Source organism: Pristiophorus japonicus, chromosome 9 (assembly GCF_044704955.1).
Source record: "Pristiophorus japonicus isolate sPriJap1 chromosome 9, sPriJap1.hap1, whole genome shotgun sequence".
In the NCBI taxonomy this organism is placed as follows: Eukaryota; Metazoa; Chordata; class Chondrichthyes; family Pristiophoridae; genus Pristiophorus; species Pristiophorus japonicus.
In genome coordinates this window covers 73,016,617-73,042,444 of record NC_091985.1, presented here as the reverse complement: position 1 = coordinate 73,042,444, position 25,828 = coordinate 73,016,617, and the positions used below count along the sequence as shown (strand labels likewise).

At 40.8% G+C, this 25,828-nt stretch overlaps 1 protein-coding gene across 1 annotated transcript in view; it reads right to left on the bottom strand.

Annotated features, from left to right (window-relative positions):
• The window catches only part of ush2a (Usher syndrome 2A (autosomal recessive, mild)), a 1,282,968-nt gene that overhangs the window by 162,189 nt on the left and 1,094,951 nt on the right, over positions 1–25,828 (bottom strand). The window contains exon 41 of the mRNA XM_070889457.1: positions 10,284–10,912. Within this exon, the coding sequence (XP_070745558.1) occupies positions 10,284–10,912 (629 nt within the window). The remainder of the gene's footprint in view (positions 1–10,283; positions 10,913–25,828) is intronic.

Genomic DNA, 25,828 nt, shown 5'->3' with positions numbered 1-25,828 from the left:
TCCTATTACATCAAAAGGACCCTCATTGCATTTTAACTGGGGCTTGAGCAAGGAAACTGCCCTGACTTTCCTGCCAGGCTGAAGCAAGTCGGCAGGCAGAAGAGGCGCAAGGTAAATATAAAACTTTCCTTCGTGGGACGAGGATGAGGACGAGGAGGAGGATGAAAAAAGTGTACTCCTATGGCTGGGAATTTCAATGGAGCTGCTCCCACCGCATCATCATAACTTTGCCGACGTACACACATAAATGGGGTTTGTGCCGCACTTGTGCTGAAGTTACGGTGGCGGAGCAGAAGCGGCTCTGAGGAAGTTCCCAGCCTATTTCTCTGGTTGGGCAATTCAGTGATGAGGGGGGTCATCAATTTAAAATTGTCAAGAAGAGAGTGAGCCAAGAGGTTAGGAGGCAATTCAAAGTTCGAGCATGGAATGCTTTGCCATAAAGAATGGTTGAAGCAGAGATGACTGCCTCTATTAAAGAAAATTAACAGGGTTTTGTGGAAAAAGCAGGGCAAATAATTGATAATGATGCTGCACAATGTTAAATTTAAGTAATAGGTTATAGTTGCATTTAGCAGAAAAGCTTTTCATGTTGTTTAAAAAAAATATATAGGTTGGAATTCCACTGGTTGTTATTTTTAGCATAATGATCAAAATCCTTATGAGGATATAGTCATTAACCCTATCATTTGAAATTGTCAAAACTGCATTAAAGTAGTGTACATAGAAATTTTCCATGAGTGTATTAACTAGTGCAATAAAAAGGAAACTACTGTCACAATCTTTCCGAGAAATTATTTTACTTTAATATTCGGTAAATTAGAAAGTCAATTCGATCATTCATTTTGTACGTTAATTTACTCTCTCATTGATAGTTTTGATCATTGCAACATTTCAATTCATTTACTATGAAGTTGGAAAATCAAGTTTCTCTTGATAAGATTTTACATGACATTTTGGGGGAAAAATTTGTTCTCGCCCAGAAAGCTGTCGGGGTGTCACCGCCAACTGCCGTTGACAGCCGCCCGAAATGGCCGCCGCGCTAAATGAGGTAAATTGGTGTGGGGGGCATGGTGGTAGCTGGTGCAGTGCTAACCTCAGGAGCAACGCAGTTCTGGTGGCGCTGCACCAGGGATTCGGGACTAATTTGTTGTGCTGGTGCAGTGTTACTGCTTCCCCTTGCATCTGTGTACGAGGCTGTGAAGCTTGCAAGACATTGTGGGCAGTGAGGATCTCTGAAATTTAAAGGGTCATGCACATTGAAACAAGACAAAATAAGATGCACTGATTCAATACATTTTTCAGCCCTTTCTGTCATTCAACAGATAATCAATATTTAAAGTAGTTTCAAATGTCAATATTCAGTACTTAAAACTGAATTACCTTCCTAAACTCAACAAATGGGAAAACTAGTACTCCCACAAATGGCTCAGCAAGCCGGGGAAGGGGCAGCCAGGGTCTCACAAGCAGCACTCCAGCTTTGTGCAGAGGTTCAACACTGCAACACTGGCCCACTACTCACAAGGGCCAGGAAGCCCTCCAAAAGAACAATGTGGGAATACATTACCAAACCCGTCACTGCCAGCAGTGTCACCCTAACCACTTGGCTCCAGTGCGCAAAGAAGCTTTATGACCTCTGACCACTGATCAAGGTCAGTGAATGCATCTTCAACTGAACTACCAGCCTCACACACTGCTCAATGCAGGATCCCCAATCACTCACCTACCAACAATCTGCACCAATGATGAGGCACATCTCCCATTCCTAGCAACACCTCTACCCCCTGGAGGAGACGGTGCAGGCCATTCTTGGCAGGGGCATGGCTGAGCCCTTGGCCAGCGGCGGTGCTGAAAGGATGCAAGATGTGGGTATCTTCATACTTTATCCTCCTCTGGCATGCACCTCTAGGCTTCCTGCCCTCCTGTCAACATAACTCCACCCTTGTGCCTTCCTCATTTCACACACCCAAGAAATGCATCCTGCCCAGTTATGTGGCACTGTAGGCAGATGATTCCATCCCGGATATGCTGACCACAAAGGGGCTGTCTAGGATGCATCATTCTGTCTGAACTCTTTGGGTTCCTCCTCTTCTGCGTCTTCCTCTTCTACATCTTCCTCTTCCCTCTATAAGTGGACGCTGTAAATGTGAAATGACAGCATAAAATGCTGCAAATACTTAGTTGGTCTGGCAGTATGTTGACCTGAGGTGTGAACTCCACGGATGATGTGTGACCTGCTGAGTATTCATGGCATGTTCTGATTTCTCAAAGGCGTTCACTTACCATCTGAGTCCTTGCAAGCATCCAGCAGCACTCCCAAAACACTTTAAAAACTTTTCACATCTATTGCAGCAAGCCACTACTTCAATAACATTTTTAAAAAACAGTCCAAACCCATTCAAACTTACATTATTGATGTGTGTGTCCCTTTAACAGAAGCAGATATCGCCCTTGCCAGCATCTGTCAGCCCGCTTGCAAACTTGGCGTGCTTAGGACCCAGTGCTGACTTGAGCAATAGGATCGAAGTTTGGGTAGGTGATGTTAAGTCAGTGTGACGTCACCACGCTGCCCTTTTTTTCAGGGTGCTGCCAGTTACCAGCAACACAAAGGGGGCAACCAATACGGCGCCCGTCGCCGGGACCGCCTCCAACTGGCACAAGAACGACGGCTGCATTTTTCATGCATGACTGTCGCTACCAGATGGGGGTAAGGACATCAATTTCACGCCATTTAAGTGCTATTCGTTCCTTCCGTAGAATTAGATGACAGTGAAATCTTCATAATCATTTCACTATTTTACAGATAATAAATACAGGTACAATACATTTTTAAAATAATTTAGTCTATCATTTTCATATGCATTATTTTAATATGTAAATATATTCAGTGTTATCCTCAGGAGAGTCAAATACCCCTAAATCTGGCACTGGTACAAGTCAAATTATAAAGAAGCATCTGTGTACTTGAACAATCTGAATCTCAACTGCTTGCATATGTACACTTCCTTGATTCAAGTTTACACACAAGTCAATCATTTCTGGCAAATTGTTGTATATAGAAAGATGTCATCAAAACATTATAAAAATGTTCAAACCTTTAATTTGAAGTTGTCATGCCTAAAGATATTGAGGTAGAGTTTCCGCTCAGTTGCGTTGTATTTTCTCAGCTCAATTAGCCCAAAGTCGGTGTAACCGGCACAAAAGATCGTGGAATTTTAAGCGCAAATTACATTCGGCGGAACCAGAGTTTGCAATAGTTTAAAAAAACATTGCGCTAGAAACTGGCCCCGCCCACAAAACTGGGTAGCTCCAGGGTGAATTAATCACCATTGGGAGTTTCCACTAATTGTGCTCGTTTGCAGGAGCTTAGAGTAGGCTCTAAAAATTAAGCTGTTTTTTTTGGGTGCAAGGACACTAATAGGCATGATTTAAAAGCATTTGAATGCAATTAAAAAAAAATACTCAGAAACTGATTACTTTACCCCAATATATCTAACAAATGGTTCTGCATATGTTTTAAAAGTAATTTTCAAGTAATTTAAAATCAGATTTACTCACAGCTAGTAGATTGATAGTGATTAAAAATTGCTTATTTTTTATGATAAACCCATTTTCATCAGTGTCATTTTAATAAGCTGGGCCTCAGAACTCTGCAGCAGATGACCATCGGGTCAGCTGAAGATATTTTAAAATGTTTTTAAAGAATGTTTTAAAATTAGGAGATGAGAGGGTAATCAATTGCCTTCTTATTGATTACACTCTCTTGAGCTCTTTGCAGGCAAAATTGGGTTCCTTCGCACCTCCCATTAGTGCCTCTGGGGGGGATGATAATGGTTTTGTGACCGGGCACAGCAAGATCAGCAATCCCGTCCTATTCAGCGGGAGGTTTGTGGTGGCAATACTGCATTGCGCCCTGATCTCCTTTGCCCAGAGATCGTGACATTATCACTGTCCGCATCACCCTGGTAGCGCCCCAGACCTGAAATTACATTCTGCCCCCTGCAGCAGCCCGGGCAAAGTCACCGACAGCTGCAGGAGGCGTGCATCGGGCTGCCGGATGCTTTGGGAGTGATGCTTAAAGGCGAGGTGGCTGAGGTAAGTAAAAAAAAAATACCTTCTCTTGCAGCTTTTTTTGCGGGTTCCTGCCCACAATCGATCAACCCGACACTCTACTTGAGGGCTGGGCTGATTGGGCGGGATCGCGGCTGCCGCCGTGGAGGAGGTAAGTACTCTTTCCTTTGCAGAGCCTGCAGTGATGGCTCTTCCCTTTAAGGGAGGGAAGGAGTCTTTCAACGTGGCATTGTTGCGCGGTCCAATGTGCAGCACTGCTGAACTCACCGCTCCGTCTGCTGCCGATTGTGCTCCAGGAAGGCAGTGGAGCGCTTGATTTAGCTCCACTTCCTTCTTGGAGCGCAAACACAGAATTTTTTTTTAAGTTCGAAATGATTAGCGCCTGGCGCTAATTTTTCAAACTTATAAAAGTAAATGCCCCAAATGGCACGGTACCCAATTTCACTCCCTTTAAATTTAAATTAAAGTCACTCCCATACTACAGAAACATTACTGCAATTCCATTGAACATATTTGGCTGGCCATATTGCATGCCTGTCATCCCTTGCAGTGGAAATGCCCAGAGGTGATGGTGAAAGCTGGTGCAATGGCACCTTGCACAATTTTCTTCCCCTGTCCACTAGAGTAATTTCAAGGAGCCAACATAATACCTGATGGGGTTTAACACCAATTATATGTGATGGGTTTTACTATAATTTATCGTCCATGAGATCCACCTCCTGCTCCCTTGACTCCATTCTTAAAAAGCTGCTGACCACCCAACTTCCCTTCCTGGTTCCCTCTCTTCAGGTTCTGTCCCTCATGCTTTGAGAACTATCATCATCACCCTCTTCCTCAAAATCCTACCCTCAACCTCTCTGTCCTTACAAATGAACGCCCTATCTCCAACTTCTCTTTCCTCTCCAAGGTTCTTGCATGTGTTGTCGCCTTCCAAATTCTTGCCCATTTGTCCAACTCTGTGTTTGAATCTCTCCAATCAGGTTTCCCGCAATGCTATGTTACTAAAATAGCTCTAACCAAAGTCACAAATTACATCCTCTGTGACTGTAACCATGGTGCATTATGCCTTCTTGTCCCCCTTGACTAGTGGTTGCAGGGTGACCAAGGTTGGGAACTAAATATTCCAGGGTACTTGACTTTTAGAAAAGATAGGCAAAATGGAAAAGGAGGTGTGGTAGCTCTGGTAATAAAGGATGAGTTAAAGACAGTAGAGAGAAAGGGTCATAACCAAAAAAATCAGGATGTACAATCAGTATGAGTGGAGCTACAAAATAACAAAGTGCAGGAAACACTGGTGGGAGTAGTTTATAGGATCCATAATAGTAATCATAGTGTTGGACAGATTATAAATCAGGAAATTAGAAGAGCATGTAACAAGGGTAATGCTATAATCAGGGGGAACCTTTATCTTCATATAGACTGGGCAAACTAAATTGGCAAAGTAGCTTGGAGGATGAGTTAATGGAATGCATTCAAATGGATTTGATGAAGATGTTCAATCATGATCTTATTGAATGATGGAGCAGGCTCAATGGGCTGTATGGCCTACTCCTCCTCCTATTCCCTACGTTCTTATGTTTCTGACCACTCTACAGCATTTGACATGATTGGCTACACCATCTTCCTCCAATACATTTCCTTAGTTCACCAGCTCAGTGGGATGCCCTTGCGTGTTTCCACTCTTACCTATTTGATCATAGCTAGAGCACCTCCAACAATGGCTTCTCTTCCTACCTCACGCCTTTACCTCAGTGTCCTCCAAAGATCGTTGGCTTCCTCCATTTTCTCATCTACATGCTGCCCCTCGGTGACATCATCCACAGACATGGAGTCAGTTTGCACATGTGCGCTGTTGACGGCCAGCTCTACCTCTCTCAACCCTTCTGCAAACTCTGTTGTTAGACTGCTTGTCCAATACCCAGTTAAATATAGTGTTTGGCCCCCCACAAACTCCATACCCTTGCCATTGATTCCATCCGCTTTCTAGCACTGTTTCAGGCTGAACCAGACTGTTTGCAATCTTGATGTCCTATTCAATACTGAGCTCAGCTTCCAACTTCATATACTCTCCATCACAAACACCGCCTACTTCCACCTCCATAATGTTCCCAGCCTCTGCTCCTGCCTCAGTACATCTGACACTGAAACCCTTATCCATGCCATTGTTACCTCCAGACTAGACAATTACAATGCACTCTTGACAGCCTCCCATTCTCCACCCTCCATAAATTTTAGTTCATCCAAAACTAATAGTCCAGCTCACCCATCACCCCAGTTCTTGCTCACCTACATTGGTTCCTGGTCCTGACTGCCTTATATTTAATTTTTTCATTGTCATGTTTGAAGCCCTTCATGGCCTTGCCATCCCCTATCTGTGCACCCTCCTCCAGCCATACAAACCCTGCCCCCACCAACCCCACCCCCCCACCCATGAATTCTCCGGTCTTCTGAATCTGGCCTTTTCTGTTACCTCCTTCCCTTTGCCCCACCATTAGTGGCTGTGCCTTCAGCCACCTGCGCCCCAAGCTCTGGCATTCCCTCCCTACGTCCCTCTGATTCTCATTGTCCCTCACCTCATTTAAGACCCTATTTGACCAAGCTTTTGGTTTCCCCTTCCAATACCTCCTTTTTTGTAGTGGTGTCCATTTGTGTCTGATTATGCTTCTGTGAAGCACCTTGGGATGCTTTGCTACATTAAAGGCATTCATAAATGCAAGTTGTTGTTGTAATTTGGTAGTGAAAGAATGTTTGAAATTATACTCTGAGTATTAGTGTATGCTTAATAGCTTCATATGAAATTCCTTTATTTAGTTTCTTGAATAGAGATGTTACATTTTATAAATGGGTTAATGCCTCTGTTAAAATAGCAGATAAAGGAATTTCATAATAACATATTTAGGAGTCTGATTTTAACATAATGGATGGGAAATTGTGGGGAGCTTGCCCGTGATTTACTAAAATGAACTCCAGCAGGCACAGCTCCCCACCGGGAATGCAATTTCATTAAATCAGATCATGATATTCATCCAATGTAATTTCAAACCCGACGGCCCTGAAATTACATTGTAGGATACGAGTGTACAAATGCTTGGTGCGTTCAGCGGAAATTTCTCTCACCACTATTTTAGCAACAGCATTAACCAGTTCAAAATAAATGGTCTTTATAAATAAATAAATCTTTGCTAAAGCAACAGAGAGAGAAATTTCAGGGCTGTAGTTTTAAAGAAATTGAAACTACAACATTATAACCACACAACAATTTTTAAAAAAGTACAGCGGGGGTCGCAAGGTAGTACTGCACATTGATATCTCAACAGGCTGCTGCAGAATGTCAGGACTTGGGTTCACGTTTTCAATTCAATTCACGAACACAGAAATTATGTCAAGCAATAGTAGTATATGAACGTTTAACACGTGTGTGCTTTGTAATAGGGGCCTGGGTCCTTCACTTCCCAATAAGAATATAATGCTAGACACCACGGGCAGGTAATATGAGAGCTTCAGCGCATCAAGTGCTTGCTCCTCGTACTATCGGGTGCAGAGGCCTGAGCCCTATGATGTGCCTGGGACATCCAGTGCACCCCAATGCGTGTGGTGTGCAAAGTAGCTTGTGCACAAGGTTCGTTCAACTCTGAACTTTGAAGTAAATTAGCCGGCTATCCCATAATGTGGCTAGGGTGTCTGAATACTGCTCCAACTGCAGAGCACCCATTTTGTATGGGCACTGATGGCGAGACCACTGTTAAAGGGAAACAAACGCTGGCATTTCTGGATTCTTGCCTGATTCCCTCACTGACAACTCTGCATGTGTCTGCACCGCCCTCCATCAGCCCCCCTGTCCCATGTAGTGAAATTATCTGCTGCATAACAGGCACCTGGGAGCCCTGCACTATAATGCTGGCACCCGACTTTGCAGCATTAGGACTCTCATTGCAGCACAAGCCGTATGCCAGCAATACTATACAATGATGCATTCTGTCACCTACTCTATTAAGAGACATACAAAGAAAGACAGAAAATTGTTCTGAGAGGCATGCAGACTAGGATACAAGCAGAGAGAAAAATGTATAGAAACAATATGGTATTCTGGATTCTTGCCCGATTCCTTCACTGACAACTCTGCCTGTGTCTGCAACCTCCACCCCTATCAGCCTCCCCGTCCCATGTAGTAAAATTGTCTGCTGAATAACAGAGAGCCAGAGGGAAGGAGAGACTTACAGAAAGAGGAAATAAATATCCAAAAAGTTATAATCGAGTAAATATTTCCACTGGTCAATGCGAGGGCACAAATTTTAGATCATCACAAAAAGAATTAAAGAGGCTTGGAGGTAAAACTTATTTACACATCGGGTAATGTGGAATTCTCTGTCACAAATCATTGTTGAAACAGTGTTCATAAATTATTTTCAAAGGGGAATTAAATAGTTGCTGGAAAAAGTGGAATATTAAAGAGTATGGGAAGCAAGTAGGTGAGTAGAATTGGAATAGTTGACTGGAAATTTGAAACAATCGCAGAAAATGCTGTAAATACACATCAGATGCATACTTCTGTTTTCAGTTCTGATGAAGGTCAACACCCAACATGTTAATCTCTCTTTTCTCTTTACAGAGGCCGATGGATCTGCTCTGTATTTCCAATGTTTTCTGTGAATTGATTTTCTTTAATTGTTTTCCTGAACAAAGCAAATACACTATTCTAAATAATGCAATCAGGCTCTATTCCTGCATTCTTGATATTACGATTCAATGACAGAACAACTGCTTGTCCTATGGTTCTGTAACTGAAGGTTTGAAATCCACCAGAGACGGTCTCAACTTGCACGCTTGTATGTGCTTGATGAAAAAACAACTAAGGAATCCTCTCACTCAGGCCTGCTTTGCAGTATTAAGTATGCTCAAGATGTTTGTTGACCAAGGATTTGCAGAATAAAACCTGCTTTTTCATTGGCTCACAACTTTGAACGGGGGCGGCAGTGGTGGGGGAGATCAGTTACTGAATCTGACCCTAACTTGCAGTCTATAAGCTTGCCTTGAAGCACCCCATAAACACTCCAGTTGATGCAGGATCAGGGGCAAGCGACAGTGTAAGGCTATCTGGGTACCCTGTCCCCAGGCAACCAGCAAGTAAGCAACATGAAAATCAAGACAGCAGGATGGGACTGCATAAGAACATAAGAATCAGGAACAGGAGTAGGCCATCTAGCCCCTTGAGCCTGCTCCGCCACTCAACAAGATCATGGCTGATCTGGCCGTGGACTCAGCTCCACTTACCCGCCCGCTCGCCATAACCCTTCATTCCCTTATTGGTTAAAAATCTATCTATCTGTGATTTGAATACATTCAATGAGCTAGCCTCAACTGCTTCCTTGGGCAGAGAATTCCACAGATTTACAACCCTCTGGGAGAAGAAATTCCTTCTCAACTCAGTTTTTAAATTGGCTCCCCCATATTTTGAGGCTGTGCCCCCTAGTTCTAGTCTCCCCGACCAGTGGAAACAACCTCTCTGCCTCGATCTTGTCTATCCCTTTTATTATTTTAAATGTTTCTATAAGATCACCCCTCATCCTTCTGAACTCCAACGAGTAAAGACCCAGTCTACTCAATCTATCATCATAAGGTAACCCCCCCATCTCCGGAATCAGCTTAGTGAATCGTCTCTGCACCCCCTCCAAAGCTAGTATATCCTTCCTTAAGTAAGGTGACCAAAACTGCACGCAGTACTCCAGGTGCGGCCTCACCAATACCCTGTACAGTTGCAGCAGCACCTCACCCTCCCATCACACTACAATTGCTTCGTCTGGCATGCACCTGCTGCAGACTCAAGCCAAGCTCTACCTCCCAGGAATTTCCAGGGCAATGTGGAGACTTTGTGATCTGAGTCTCTCCCTGTTTTCCCTGATGTTTGCACCTGGTGAACGGTGTCAGGAAAATTCGCCCTTAATATTCTATAGAACACCACACATGTGTTTTATCCCAATTGAAGTAATAGTCTTAAATAACATAATTTTCTACGGCTACTACTACAGATTAATATAGGCTTCAGTAAATAATAGTTCAAGGTAAATAAACGCACAAGCGTAAATTACTCAGTGATCTTTTCCTATGCAATTTCCTAAAATTAGGCAGGTAAAGATTAAAACTGAAAGATAAAAGCAAACACTTCACAATTTTTGTGGTTAAACTAAATATATTGAAAGAAATTTGAATGAATTTACCTTAACTGAATTTGGACTCAGAACCTGAATATGAGGTGGCCGTACTCCAGCAGGTCTTGAAGGTCTTGTGGTAACTTCTTTCCAAGCACTGCTATTTGTTCCTCCATTGATGGTGCTCACCAAGATCCTATATTCGTATGTAGTCCATGGGCTCAGGGCTATAGAGTTATCCACATATCTCAGCGGTTGGCCAGACTTTTTAGTCACAAGGGTAAAAATCTCTTCTGTCCCCTTAACCTTTCTCTCTATAACTATGTTATCAATAACACCATTGGGATGGGCTGGGGGGTGCCATGATATGAGCACTGATGTTGGAGTGTCTGAATAAAGTTCTGGATTAGAAATATCCTCAGGAGCTTTCGGAAGGGTTTGAACCACATGTGATGCTGGTGACAGAGAACATCCTGCTGATGTACAACTTTCTACTTGAAAAACATACATAGTGTATGGGCGTAGATGGGCTACAGAATAGCTGGTAATGTTGCCTGATAGCGTGATTAGACTGGAACCATTCTGATAAATTCGGTAATGAGTAATGTTACCATTACGCTGTGATGGATGTTGCCATATCACTAATAGACTCTGAGATTTGACTTTCAGCACAAGGGGTGGATCCATTGGCCCAGGTTCTGTAATAAAAAATAAATAAATGGTGTAAGTAAGATTATTTATAAAAATGGGCTTCGTTTTCAATATATTTGTCCATACCTCTAGATCCCCTCTATTCCAATCCTCTGGCAAGTGGGTGATTTGCACATGTGCTTGGAATACTGCTCTATAACTGGAGACTAGCAGTTGAGTGAGCCACCCTCTCATAAGTAATTGGCTAGCAACAGCTCTGCAGTTCCTCCTGATAGTACAGGCGAGACTGCTGTGTCATGGAAAAACTAGGTGCAGACCTACCTCATAACACTTGATGATACGAAATATTAGTACACTGAAACACTTGCACCACTGATATATCCAGAAATCTAAGCAATATTCTTAGATAACACCCCTTAATGTAGATACTAAAACAGTTCAGACAAAAACATTTTCACAAAATGAATGAAGCATATATTGCCCAACATCTGCAGGATTGCTTTTATATTACCCATTGTTCTTTTTCATGCAGGATTTCTACTACTAAATACAAGTTTTGGCAAAACACATCACAAGTATAAACTACCAGTATTCTCTTTCCTGAATTAGACATATTTTTGCTGTTCTGAAAATAAATATATTTAAATAATTGTAGCTCCCCATAAACAGCAATCACACCTGTACTGTCAGGAGGAGTTGCAAAACAGAAGCTAATCAATTTACCACAGGAACAATCTAAAGATAAGTCACCTTGGTTCTTCACTTAAGTGGCTATTCTTCAAACATGAGCCTAAACAATAATTGTTTATTGGTGTGGCATCACAGCTGAGCCCACTCGTATCCTTTCCAAAAGTGATTACTGTATAGCAATCAGAAGAGAGAACCTTGACTAACATTAGCCAGCAGAGGCGGTACCAATTGTAGCACCTAAAATAATGATTAACTAAGGTTAGCTAACTCGGTGTACACCAGGAATGAAACCTGAGACCTTCTGGTATTTGTATCTTTGTGCTATACTGGACAGTGCCTTTATCAACTTGGCCATTGGGGGAATGATTAGAATGTCTAGCTACATTCTCATTATATAGTTATGGGATGAATAATTAAAATAAAATTCATGATGATAAAATAACATCACACTATGTTTCTGTATTCTCATAATAAGACATATTGCAGCATAGAATCACACAACAAATATAAAGTTTGGGTATATAGTTCAAATACAGAGAAATAAAGAATAAATTGTTTATAACAATCAGATTTGAGCTGCTATTAGGAACTGAAGCTCGACAAATTGGCTGAATTCATGATCTAGCAAATCTTCCTTCCCCATGGTGCGATATTAAATAACATCATATTGTTTGAATCAGGGTTTTTTGCCTCCTACCTTTAATTACATGTATGATATTTATTTGCTAGCTGCATAGTCTACACAAAATATGCTGTCAAGATAGAAGAAAATGAACAAAGTGTGAAATCGCATGGTGCAAAGTTAGTATGTTTTTAAGCGGTAAAACTGTTTTAAACGGTTTATTCTGTTTGCTAAAATAGTGGACAGAGAAATTTCAACAAACATTAATGCATTCATATGCTAATATTAAACAACATGATTTCATCCAATTACTGAATGATAAGTCACAAAATTAAATTACTGCAAGGTTTACATTTTCTTTGGTTTACTCCAACAATACTTACCTTGCTCCATTTACAACAGAACTCATAATTAAATTTAGCAAACTATTAGACATTTAGTAAAGGGTTAAGGTGCAACAGACAAGGCAGCAAAACATAGACAAGATGACATTCATTTCTAAAACAGTTAATATTACATATATGCAGATTATTTTGGATGGGCCAGCAGGTGATTCACCTTGTGACAGAAGGGCATTGAAACTTGAGAGGGAGGCATAACTGTCCACCTTAATTCATACCTCCTATTGACCAAATGCATAGTAACATGTGGCAACAGTCACAGAGAAGCTGACAGCTTCGACCGCTTTTCTGACTGAAGAGAGATGCGATATATAAAGGAGGAGGTGGGTGGAAAAGAGGTGCGACTAAGGAGCAAAAATATAAATAATAACAAAGTGCATTCTGTCACAGTGAGGTTATTAGGAAACTCAAACAATATATCATAGCATTTGTTCATTATTCCCAGATGTTACTGTGTTGAATGGTGGGCAACCTTGAGACACTTCGTCACTCAATATTCTGCTTATCCATTGGGTTAATATAGAATACACCTCATTGTTCAAGTTCAAACTGTCAGGAAGGAATGCCAACATTTCTTAGCACTCGTGTGTTTATCATGCTAATCTGGTTTTGGAATTCATCTACTCTCTGTTAATATTACAGATGATTTTGCTGGGATTGTGACAGGGACTGCCGATTTAGCCCCTTGCTCACTGATAAATAAACATTGCACACATCTGACCTTTAGGTTAACAGGTTTTTATGCTTGCTCCACTCAACACTGTTACTGATTCAATTATCAGAAAGGTTCAAGTGCCTTCATGAATACTGAAAGATTCCACCGTATGTCTGCATAGGTGTTATGGAACAGCAAATTTGATGCAACTCTCATGAGAAATTCCATAATTGTAAATAATTTTACCACATGAGACAATCAAGTCACCTTGAGTGCAAACCATGGTCTGCTGAGAAATGTGTTATTTAAGCTTTACTGGTCTGTGTTAAATTCTGCAATTTGAAGGGCTGTTAAGTTTTTCAATTGAAATTTCATTTAAAATGCAGCACTTTTTATTTTATTGATGCTTTACTGCTCTCAAGGTACAAGCAAGAACATGGTGCAATAACACAAGTCCAGCACAATCAGTGATCAGTAACTGCCATAATTTCAGGACATTCAATATACTTATAAAGTAGATGTTGCAATTTACAAATTGCCATCCATCCACTCAGTAATGATTACAGAGCTCTATTTCTACCTATTGCAGTTTATGACATTTGTGTTAGAGTGATACTTAGTCAAATTTGAAAATGCTTTTATAATAAGGGGATTTTGAGACATCTGTCTGTTATCTGTATTAGACTTGGTAAAAAGAAAATAAATATGAAATTTTACAATTTACTGGGTTTTGAAATGTTTTTACTGACCTGAGCTTTCTGCAGTGACTGGTGTTGTAAAAAATGAAGGATGTTACCATATAGATGCAGTAATATGGTCTATTAGTGTGTATGAGGTTCTGGGTCCTAAAATATCATTGTATGCGTGTCTTGCCTGTCTGACGCATACAGAAATGCATCATCTAAGCTACACTGGGGGGAGAAAAATGGCATACTGTCCCTTCTGCTTGAATATTTGAAATAAATACTACCCTGACCTGAATGGTCTGTTGCACAGCACTCTGTAATTGGTTTGCAGTTCCTATTTGTCAACGACTGAACACCCAAAAAAAAATTGCTCTGAGACGACACTCAACTCAAACATAAAATTATGTTGATGATTTATGCAGTTTTTTCTGATATTAACAAACTTATGTATTTATTATATTCAATATCATTTAATTAAATAAGGTTTTAAAAATAATATTTTGTCAGAAAAAGAAATATCAGTACAAATTGTGGCAATTAGGGAACAAAGCATACATTTAAATGACTTTTAACATCAGCTCTTTCAATTAAATTCTAAGCATGAAACCTATGTTGAAATTTAGTTCACATGAGTAAAAATGTTCAGACTCTGAAAATCTTAAAATTCCTTGGCCTTTTTGCTACAGAAGGCTCTTTGTATTTGTTCTTTTTCTCACTTACTGATAAATTTGTCCAGATGAAGAAACTATCTGAATGCTTTCCATAAACTAAAGAAAAAGCTGCCGTGGGCCATTTGACTTAAATGAACCTTTAAATAATCAATAATGCAAAAAGCTTAGGATTTTGAGGGCGGCTTGGCTATTCCTTAGTACATACAAAAGAAAACTAGATATAATTTCAACTAAGAGCCTGACTCTCTGTGTGTCAATCAACAGCTTCATCTCTGACTACACTAACTGGGAAATCTACAATTTCCCAGCTCCAGCTAATGGGGAATTCCAGAAGAGCCTCTAACTAGATAGAATCTAAACACTCACCCTCATCCCAGCTGCAGTGGGAGCATTTAACTCAATGCCTATACCACAGATTCCCTGAAGAATAAAATACTTCTTTGGCTAAAGCTAACTATTACTTCACAAAGGATTCCTGGAACGAGAGAATTCTAAAATTCTCAGCTTCTACCTGCTTGTTACAAGGCATTGTAACCCATTGACAACTGGAAATAAGGTAAGTTTCCCCACACTAACTTAAGGATAATGATAGCATGAAACCAAACAAATCCTGTCTAAGGGCAAAGCAAAACTCCTGGGGAAAGATAGACACAGTATTAAGGACGGGAGATTTATAAATCCTCTTGGCCCATGCTCCGTGCTTCAGGTGGTCTTTAGGGAAGGAGCTGGGATGAGCCACAATTATTCCTAGAGCATACTGGGAACATATCACACTCACAATTTAAAGGGGAAACTGTCTGATCAGCTTGGCCACATGGAAATAACAACTTGATTATGTAAATCCCCTTTAAATAATTTGATCAATTTTGACTGTTAAAGGCTTTTGATGTAACTGTTGGAGAACAACATTGTTTTTCAAATGTCTCTTTCAATTCTATTTAGATTTGTAAAACTATTTTTTATTTCCAAATAACTTACAGTGAATGAGCATAGACTCTTCTAAATATCCTGGGAAAAAGCAACTGGGCAATTGAAAATATTTACCACTTAAGAATAATTTAATAGGTCATTTCGATTTTTATTGTTTGGAAACTAATATTTTTGAATGGTAAAACTGGTTGGAGATTTCTACATGTTAAAATCATGCTCAAAGTGGAAGCTATCCCAATTCAAGAAGTAAGAATTCAGGTATGAAATAGCATTACATGATGGTCATAAAGTATTAATGGAATTGTAAAAGCAAAAACCAACCATTTAGTTCAATTTTAAAAATCGCTATACATCAAAAATGCTTCACTAGCTGCAAAATCAATGGGAAAGATAACATGGTGAATGCAGTTAACACTGAAAAAGTCCCCTTACTAAATAATCAAAAAAAATCAGTAGTACTTAATTTATCATTCGCTAAAATAATAGAACAGCAATAAAAATGTAACAGAATAAATCATATTTTACTAAATACTTGTTTTATGTTTAGTTCTTTTGATGTAATAATTCCAGATGAATTCATTTCTGCAAGGCTGAAAAACATTCAAGTCATTGATAAAAACAGAAAGTGCTATCTGAATTTCCAGCACTTACTATTTTATTTCAGATTTCCAGAATTTCGTTTTACATTTGGACTCACGACATGACACTATTTTAACAACATATACCTATTTACTTCATCTATCGTCTTTCTCAGAATTCAACGTTCTCTTGTGCTTTGGTGGTATTTGTGGCTAAGGCAGAAAAAACAATCCCAACCCACAATGGATGATGCCCTCATCTCTTATTACCCACAGGAAGCACTTGACAGATTGACAAAGTTCAAGAAGTGATATTAATTCTGGAGTTGCTGAGAAAGTAGTACTTGAAAACAAATAGATATAGCAAGGGCTGCCTTTAAAATAAGTAAACATTAAAACAGCATGGAAATTAAACAGAGACGTTGTTGGAATTTACAGCATTCAGTTTTCTTACCATCAATATTCCACTGTTAATACTTTATGAAGCCATTTTTTTCCATTTACTAGTATAAAAACTGTAACTTTTTGGTTTCTTGATAAACATAGATTCCAAATGAATACAAAACAGGTTTGCTATGCACAGCTTCCAATCAGATATATGACAGCAAAGAAGCCACCGCTGAGAATTTCAGAATAGAAACTGAAATCTGAATTCCCAGGTAACTAAAGGCAGCAGGGAAGCTTATTTGATTGTAAAGATGATTAGGTGTTTTGGATGTGTGTTTGATTAAAATGTCAGGCTTACAGATTGGTCTGAGCTTGTACAATAATGTTCAAAAACAAGTAGGGATTTTAATGTAGTGCAATTAAATTGATAAGACAAGCAGTCAAATTAAGTAGGGATGCATTAAAAAGGAAAAAAAACTTTCCCTCCTTCAGAAACTATTTTTTTCTGGTGTGGGAGTCTAAAACAAGGGGACATAACTTTAAAATTAGAGCTAGACCAATCAAGGGTGATGTCAGGAAGCATTTCTTCACACAAGGGTAGTGGAAATCTCTCCTGCAAAATGCTGCTGACACTCAGTCAATTGAAAATTTCAAAACTGAGATCAATATATTTTCTTCCCTCTGTGTTAAGATACAGATCAGCCATAATCTAATTGAATGGCAGAACCAGCCTGAGGGGCTGAATGGTCTACTCCTGTTCCTATGTTTATAACTATTGAGACTAAAAAAATTGAAAACCAGACATAATTTATCAAATTTGTTTAAACTGATTATATATAAAATGTACAATAATATATAACAAAATGTATATTAACAACAAAAGTATTGAGAAGTTACTCTACTTGCAATCTTCAATGCTAACCGTCACAAGCATTTCATATACAAATATTGACTGGTACCATGGAACACAAATACTTGCATTGCCCCAAGAATGAAAACAGCAAAGGTTAGGGTTATACATCCAGACATCAATTGTAAATCTCATCTGCAAATTATTGTTAATCTATTAGATGATTCTCACTTACTTACAAATAACCAAACCATCTCAGACCCAAGTCAATAACTTATCAGAAAATCGTCCTGGCTTTCTATACCTAAATTATTAATCTATCTTTTCTATTTTCAGAAGCTAATGGTCCTGTTGTGCATTTTGAGTAATTTCTGATTTTATTTTGTATTTTCTTCGATATGTGCACACACATCTGCAAGAAATTTTCTTCCAGAAATTGATGCTGAAAATTTTTGATAAAACATTAAGGGTAAAAAATTCGGTCATGCCTCTGTTGCAGTGTTAGAAAATCCATGCACAAGCATCTTCCACCCTTCGGAATCAGAATATTAGGTCCTTCATTGAAACACCTGTGAACTCATCCCTTTTTGGTATGGAAGCAAGTTATCCTCGTTTCGAGGAACTGCCTATGATGATGATGAATCCAGGTGGAGTGGTACTTTTAGCACCTTGAAAAAGTTTGCGTCTTCCACCCAGAAATTCGTCAGAATCGGTAGAAGAGCTGACAGGCGATAAATCAGCCATTGCACACTAGAGCTGGGAGGGTGGGGTGTGGCGATAACATAAGTTTGGTCGGTACATTTTGCGGGCCCATTACGCATGCGCAGAACTCCGAATCAGATCTCAGGAAAAGCTAAGGACACGGCATAGTAATGCACCCATTAAAGTTTCCAAAATCACATTTTCAACCTGTACTGTTACACCTGTCTGCCGCTGCAAACTCGGAGGCTCACGCACTGTGCTCTGTGTAAACATTGCACTGACTGTGACCTCTGAGGGAAGCGCTTCCTCATCCCTTTAAGTAGCTACCACTACCACTTAACAAATCTGCAAGTCTGTACCGACTTTTTTATTGGCGGGCGCTCAATGATGCGCACGCACTGAAGTTAGCGGCTGGGGTGTAAGCGCGCGCATTGCACCAGGAATACGTCATGATTTTAGTGATCATCAGCAGCCAGGTGCTAGCGATTTGCGCCCCCAGTGAGCCTGTAATGAATTTTGAGTCGGGGCATTAAAAACTGTGCGCCCGGTCGCTAAGCTTTAACGCTTGCATTAACGCCCCCCCTCTGGCCGCTAACTGAGACCATAGACAACCGAAAATCCAGCCCTAACATTTTTAACAAAAGCAGTAAAAAAGAGATGTCTTTGGAAACTTTGGACCTGTCAACTAGAAATACCTGAATACAATTAGCGGTTAATTCAGATTATCAAAGGTGAGGGTGGAAATATGAGTTAAAATGCAATGTATACAATAAATTTGTGAATTTTTCAACAGGAGTAATCTGTAAAAATAATTAACCAAAAAGTCTTGAACATAGTAAATGTACTAAACTTATATTTCCCTTGCAATTTTTGATTCTCCCCACTCATTATCATAGGCAGTCCCTCGAAATCGAGGAAGACTTGCTTCCACTCTAAAAGTGAATTCTCAGGTGGCTGTACAGTCCAATGCGGGAATTACAGTCTCTGTAAAAGGTGGGGCAGACGGTGGTTGAAAGAAAGGGTGGGTGAGGAGCCTGGTTTGCCGCACGCTCCTTTCGCTGTCTACGTTTGCTTTCTGCATGCTCTCGGCGACGAAATTCGAGGTGCTCAGCGCCCTCCCACATGCTCTTCCTCCATTTTGGGTGGTCTTGGGCCAGGGATTCCCAGCTGCTGGTGGGGATGTTACACTTTATCAAGGAGGCTTTGAGGGTGTCCTTGAAGCGTTTCCTCTGGCCACCTGGGGCTCGCTTGCTGTGTAGGAGTTCTGAGTAGGGCACTTGCTTAGGGAGTCTCGTGTCGGGCATGTGGACGATGTGGCCCACCCAATGGAGCTGGACGAGTGTGGTCAGTGTGGTCTCCCCACTGGTTGCTATCTGTTTACATGAAATTTTTGTCTGGTAAGCCAGAAATTTCTGATAACATGCGGGTAGATTTTCACCTTTACCCCTTGAGTGGGCGTTGTGTGGGTGAAGCGCAGAAAGGAAAATCTGGTGAGGAGGATTGCATGCTGGTAACAGAGCCCACTGGTTTCCCCTCCATTGAAATGAATAGAAGGAATATCCGTTATATTCAGTTAGTGGTGTGCGAACTTCCCCACCAAGTTTTCCTTTCTACACTCTGTCCTGGTAATGTTTAAATCTCAAAGAGTAACAACAGAAATCTATCTCATTGTTTGTTTGAGAACTGAGACTGTAGAATATAAATTGTGTTAGAAAAATAGCATTTATTTTCCATTACTTTTTAAAATATTTGTATATAACTTAGCACATTAAAATAAAGTATGATCAATTCTACTTGTACAACTGAAAAAATACATCTTTTTATTAATGTGTTTTTCTACCAAGATTCAAGTGTATTGGCTACTGACATTTGAATTCTTTACTAAATGAAAATGTATGAAAGCTGTTAGATTTTTGAAAAACCTAAACTTCAAACAGTAGACATTTGATGTAGAATTCAAAATATACGCATGAAAGGACACCAAAGATTATGCACTGTAAGGAAAAAAAATTAAGTCTTCTAGGTCTCAATCACCATCATGGTTCTCACGTACAGTTCCAGTGCAGGTTGCTAGCTTTTGAAAGATTGCTTCCTGGCCATCTTCAATAAGATCCTCAAGATCGACTTAAGCTCCAATCAATCACTGAAGTTACATAGCTAATTGCCCCAGTAATTAGACCTCATTGTGATTACTCACAACTACTTCGTGATCTTTCAAATGCTGTTATAAGTAATTTATGGACCTCTGTCAGAACTAAATTGGCATTTTTTTTTAAACTGGGTGTGATGTACTTGCAGTTCTGTTGAATTGGAGGTCATTTGATTTAAATGGTTTTATTTTTGGTTCTACCATATACATTATTGTATTTAAAAGTGGATGGTTACTACCCACCCATTTAATCTTGAGAGAAGATTTGGTTTTGTACCTAATCTGAAATTTTTAAATTGCACATTATGATTTTGGAGGTAATTAGTGTGATGGTTTTTGCAACTTGCATGTCTTTACTGGGTACCAAATTTCCCTATCTAAATGTATGATTCTCGATTATGCAAATTATTAATATCAGAAAATACTGGACATGCACAGCAAGTTGGTCAGCAGCTGAAAGAGGAAGATAGGTAAATACTTTGGGTGGAAAAAGGGTCACATCTAAAATGTTAACTTATCCTTGTTAGTCATTTACTGATCTATCTGCTGTGTATTTGCCTGATAGTTAGTTTTCTTGATTCTGCCCCATTTATTTCATGTAGATGCAGGCATTTAATGTTAATCATTAAAAATCATCATTTAATTGGATGAAACTAATATCTCTAAAATTATACAGCCAAATGTAATCATTTCAGTGCCTGTAGAAACCACTCTTCCTGTATGCTGGCACTGCTAGCATTTGGCACTTTGGAGGAAGATAGAGGGAGCTGGAAGACTACAAGTGCAGTGCTATCTTATATCCAGGGCTAAACCACCAAATTGCTCATTTCCATTTTTAACGAAAATAATTTCTGTAAGGTAAGATTAATATACATGTGCTTTAAAAATTGAAACTGTGACACTGGGAAATTAGCTTGACATCTGAGCAGATCAAAAAATAGCATAATATGATCAACATACTTAGCTTACACCCTAAAGCAGTGATCATTTTAGCAGAAAATCTCCATTTGCTATAAATACATACAAAGCAGAACCCTTTGTCATCTCATGTGTTAATGAACTGATAATTGTATCAACATGTATTAACAACTTTAAACAAACTATTTCCTGTTTGATATTTAAGCTTGCATTACCATTTCTGGCCATTTAGAGCCATATCATCCTATCTTCTGTAATGTTAGTGGAAAAAGTGGATGTGAGTAAAAAAAAGTGTCATGCTGACAGAAGCTGCTAATTGACTATTTGTCACACTTAGCATTTCTTTGAAGATTGCGCTCACTCCAAAATGTCTTCATGAACATTAGTGAACTGTCAGGGAAAAAAAGCCTATTTCTGCTTGTTAAGGCCTTGTTAAATACCAATCATTAGAAATTAAGCAGCAGTGGAAGATAACTGAGAAATGAGTATTTTAAGAATTAAAAGTCAAGCCGGGCATTAGTAAGCTGATTGAATAGAAGATTTTGAAGAATCACCACAGCAATGTCAGAAGTTTGTTGTCTGAGATGAGTACTTCGGTTAATGACAGATATCTAATAGTGCAGCAGCCGGAGGATAGAATAGTCTGGGAGTGCAACTCACAGCAAGTACTACCCCATGCAGCGGGTCCACTGCAACTGGGTCAGCTGTCTGGCCATGACGAACAGCATGCATAGCCTTAGGCTCAGCAGGGAGGCTATCACTGAGATATGTCATATGGTCTAATGAAACCTGCAGGAACAGTCTGCCATCTGTACTCCACGAACCAATTTCTATCGATCCCCGAGCCTTTTGGTTTGGGTGCGCACTGCCTCTGCAGTCTCGACCCAAAAATGGGCCTAGATTAATTTTTACCCCTTGTTTCTTATCCTAATATTCACCTCAACTTCACTGATCTTCCCCCTGATTATGTGTACCTGTACTAGTGATTGAGAGTTGAGTTTGTGCTCGGTAATTGGTGCACCTTGCTGACCACTAGATTCTCTTTACTTTTTCAAGAATGTAGATTTAACAAGAGAATATAAGCACACTTGGGGCTAGAAATTCCTTGGCTTAGCACCACCGTTAGCGCCCGAGAGAGGCTCTAAGCACCTACTGCCCTTGGTGCGAACTTTGTTGCTGGTTTGGCAGCAGAACTATCATTTAGTACTGTGCACTCTAGCACCACCCATTTGGTGACATCACGCACATGCAACGCCCACTTAGCGGTTCACCAACTGGACTGCTTTTGCCTGCCGTAGTCCGGACAAGGAAAGCAGGTGCTGCAATGAGGATCCAGGAGCGATATCTGAAGGATTGACCAGGTAAGTGTTCAGATTGCACTTTATTTACAATTACATAGCATTCTAACCTCTAGTAGACAGTTGCTAACGTTTCTTCCGTTTCCTTTGCAGATTTTGCCTGTCCCACCTCACCTCCTCTTTAGGCGCGAGGATGATGATATCCTAGCGCTCAAAATCAGTAGCGCTCCTGTACTACTGCCCTGTTAAGGCTATAAGAGGAGTATGGAATGCTTCAGTTAGTGCTCCACTCCCCTCTTGGGGCACTAAAAATGAATATCCCGGTTGGAGGCAGTAAACATCGCCCGGCGCTAATGCTGGCCTCAAACCAGGCTATAATGAATTTTTAGCCCTTATTGTTTTGAGATCTTGTCATTACCTGCACTATTATACATTTGAGTGGTATAGTATATGTAATTCAGAGACTATATAGGGAAGAAATTCTTGAAGCCCTGCACCACCACTGGAAGTGCAGTAGGGCAGGAATTCCAGCTACCTATTTGCCTTTGCACTGACCCGGATACAAATCCTGAGAATGGGACCACTTGAATATTATGGATTGATGCCTGCATTATTAATGGCGTTACTGGGGCACCCAGCCCATGGAGTGATTGGGATTTTGTAACAGCAACATTTGGAGAGGGGAAGAAACAGAGATTTTAAATTGCCAGCTCATCTGCTCTACTTTTGCCACTTTCAACGGCAATTAAATGCTCTTGGATTGATTGCCATTGGATACGACATAATGGGTCCCACTCATGGCACTTATATGAGAAAGTGTACTTGCTGTGGCCATACACTGGACCGAATTGGTGGGACTACCAGGGGGTCTCAGCATCCCCAGCCTTGCCTCCAGAAATGGTGTCATGCAGGCAGAAGAATAACCCGAGGCCGGTTAGAATTTTTAAATGAGTACGGTAAGGGATGGATACCCGGAGAAAATGAATTCCACATCAAATTAGTCCTTCCTCCAAGCTCATGCTGATTCTGCACTAAAAAATGGCAAGGAATTCCTTGGTGTCTACATATATATATATATATATCAGTTGTTCTCTACATCTGTCCAATCTCTGTAGGCCTTTGAGAATCACTCTTCCAAATATCCCCCATTCTTTCCTCATTTTCAGTGATTTTGTGCTGAATTGTGCTATCTTTGCTTTTAATACCTTACTTTGTTATATTCCAATGTTTCTCTGTGGCAGTACAAGTATTTTTTATGTGCTTTTAACTAATATGACATTCCTTTATAAACTTTTGTAACAAACCGCTGCAAGAGACAATAATAAAACTGGATGGAACACCTGGCATCGACCTCAGCACCGGCTTCGGACATGACAACGGCACACCCAGCCTAATCGACCCTGCAAAGTCCTCCTCACGAACATCTGGGGACTCTTGCCAAAATTTGGGGAGCTGTCCCACAGACTAGTCATACTCACAGAATCATACCCTTCAGCCAATGTCCCAGACTCCTCCATCACCATCCCTGGGTATGTCCTGTCCCACCGTGGTATACAATTGGGAGGGAGTGGCCCTGGGAGTCCTCAACATTCAGGTCAAGCATGGACAAGGAAACCTCCTGCTGATTACCACTTACCATCTTCCCTCAGCCGATGAATCAGTACTCCTCCATGTTGAACACCACTTGGAAGAAGCACTGAGGGTAACAAGGGCACAGAATGCAGTCTGGGTGGGGGACTTCAATGACCATCACCAAGAGTGGCTCGGTAGCACCTCTACTGACCGAGCTAGCTGAGTCCTGAAGGATATAGCTGCCAGTCTTGGCCTGTAGCAAGTGGTGAGAGAACCAACACAAGGGAAAATCCTACTTGACCTTATTCTCACTAATATACCTGTCGCAGATGCATCTGTCCATGATGGTATTGGTAGCAGTGATCACAATACAGTCATTGTGGAGATGAAGTCCCATCGTCACACTGAAGACACCCTCCGTCGTGTTGTGTGGCACTGTCACATGCTAAATGGGATAGATTCAGAACAGATCTAGCAGTTCAAAACTGGGCATCCATGAGGTGCTGTGGGCCATCAGCAGCAGTATAATTGTATTCCACCAAATCTGTAACCTCATGGCTCGGCGTATCCCTCACTTTACCATTCCATCAACTAGGGGACCAAACCTGGTTCAATGAGGAGTGCAGAAGAGTATACCAGGAGCAGCACCAGACGTACCTAAAAATGAGGTGCCAACTTGGGGAAGCTACAAAACAGGACTACATGCATGCTAAACAGCAGAAGCAGCATGCTATAGACAGACCTAAGCGATCCCACAATCAATGGATCAGATCAAAGTTCTGCAGTCCTGCCACATCCAACAACTAACGGGAGAAGGAGGCTCCATGAATATCCCCATTCTCAATGATGGCGGCGCTGACCACACGAGTGCAAAAGACAAAGCTGAAGCATATGCAACTATCTTCAGCCAGAAGTGCTGAGTTGATGATCAATCTCGGCCTCCTCCCACCATCACATAAGGAAGTCTTCAGTCAATTCAATTCACTCTGCATGATATCAAGAAATGGCTGAGTGCACTGGATACAGCAAAGACTGTGAGCCCCAACAACATCTCAGCTGTAGTGCTGTAGACGTGCTCCAGAATTAGCCCGTCTCTAGCCAAGCTATTCCAATATAGCTACAACACTGGCATCTACCCAACAATGTAGAAAATGACCAGGTATGTCCTGTCCACAAAAAGCAGGACAAATCTAATCCACCAGGGCCACTCAGCTCCAGACCACATTACAGCCTTACTGTAAACATGGACAAAAGAGCTGAATTCCAGAGGTGAGGTGAGAGTGACTGCCCTTAATATCAAGGCAGCATTTGACCAAGTGTGACATAAAGGGGCCCTAGTAAAATTGAAGTCAATGTGATTCAGTGGGAAAACTCTTCATTGGCTGGAGTCATACCGAGCACAAAGGAAGAAGGTTGTGATTCTTGGAGGTCAATCATCTCAGCCCCAGGACGTCGCTGCGGGTGTTCCTCAGGGCAGTGTCTTAGGCCCAACCATCTTCAGCTGCTTCATCAATGATCTTCCCTCCATAAGGTCAGAAGTGGCAATGTTCAGTTCTATTCACAACTCCTCAGAAAATGAAGCAGTCCGTGCCCGTATGCAGTGAGACCTGGACGACATTCATGCTTAGGCTGATAAGTGGCAAGTAACATTTGCCACACAATGACCATCTCCAACAAGCGAGAGTCTAACCACATATCCTTGATATTCAACAGCACTACCATCGTCAAATCCCCCACCATCAACATCCTGGAGGTCACCATGACCAGAAACTTAACTGGATTAGCCACAGAAATTATCATAGGCAGTCCCTCGGAATCGAGGAAGACTTGATTCCACTCTAAAAGTGAGTTCTC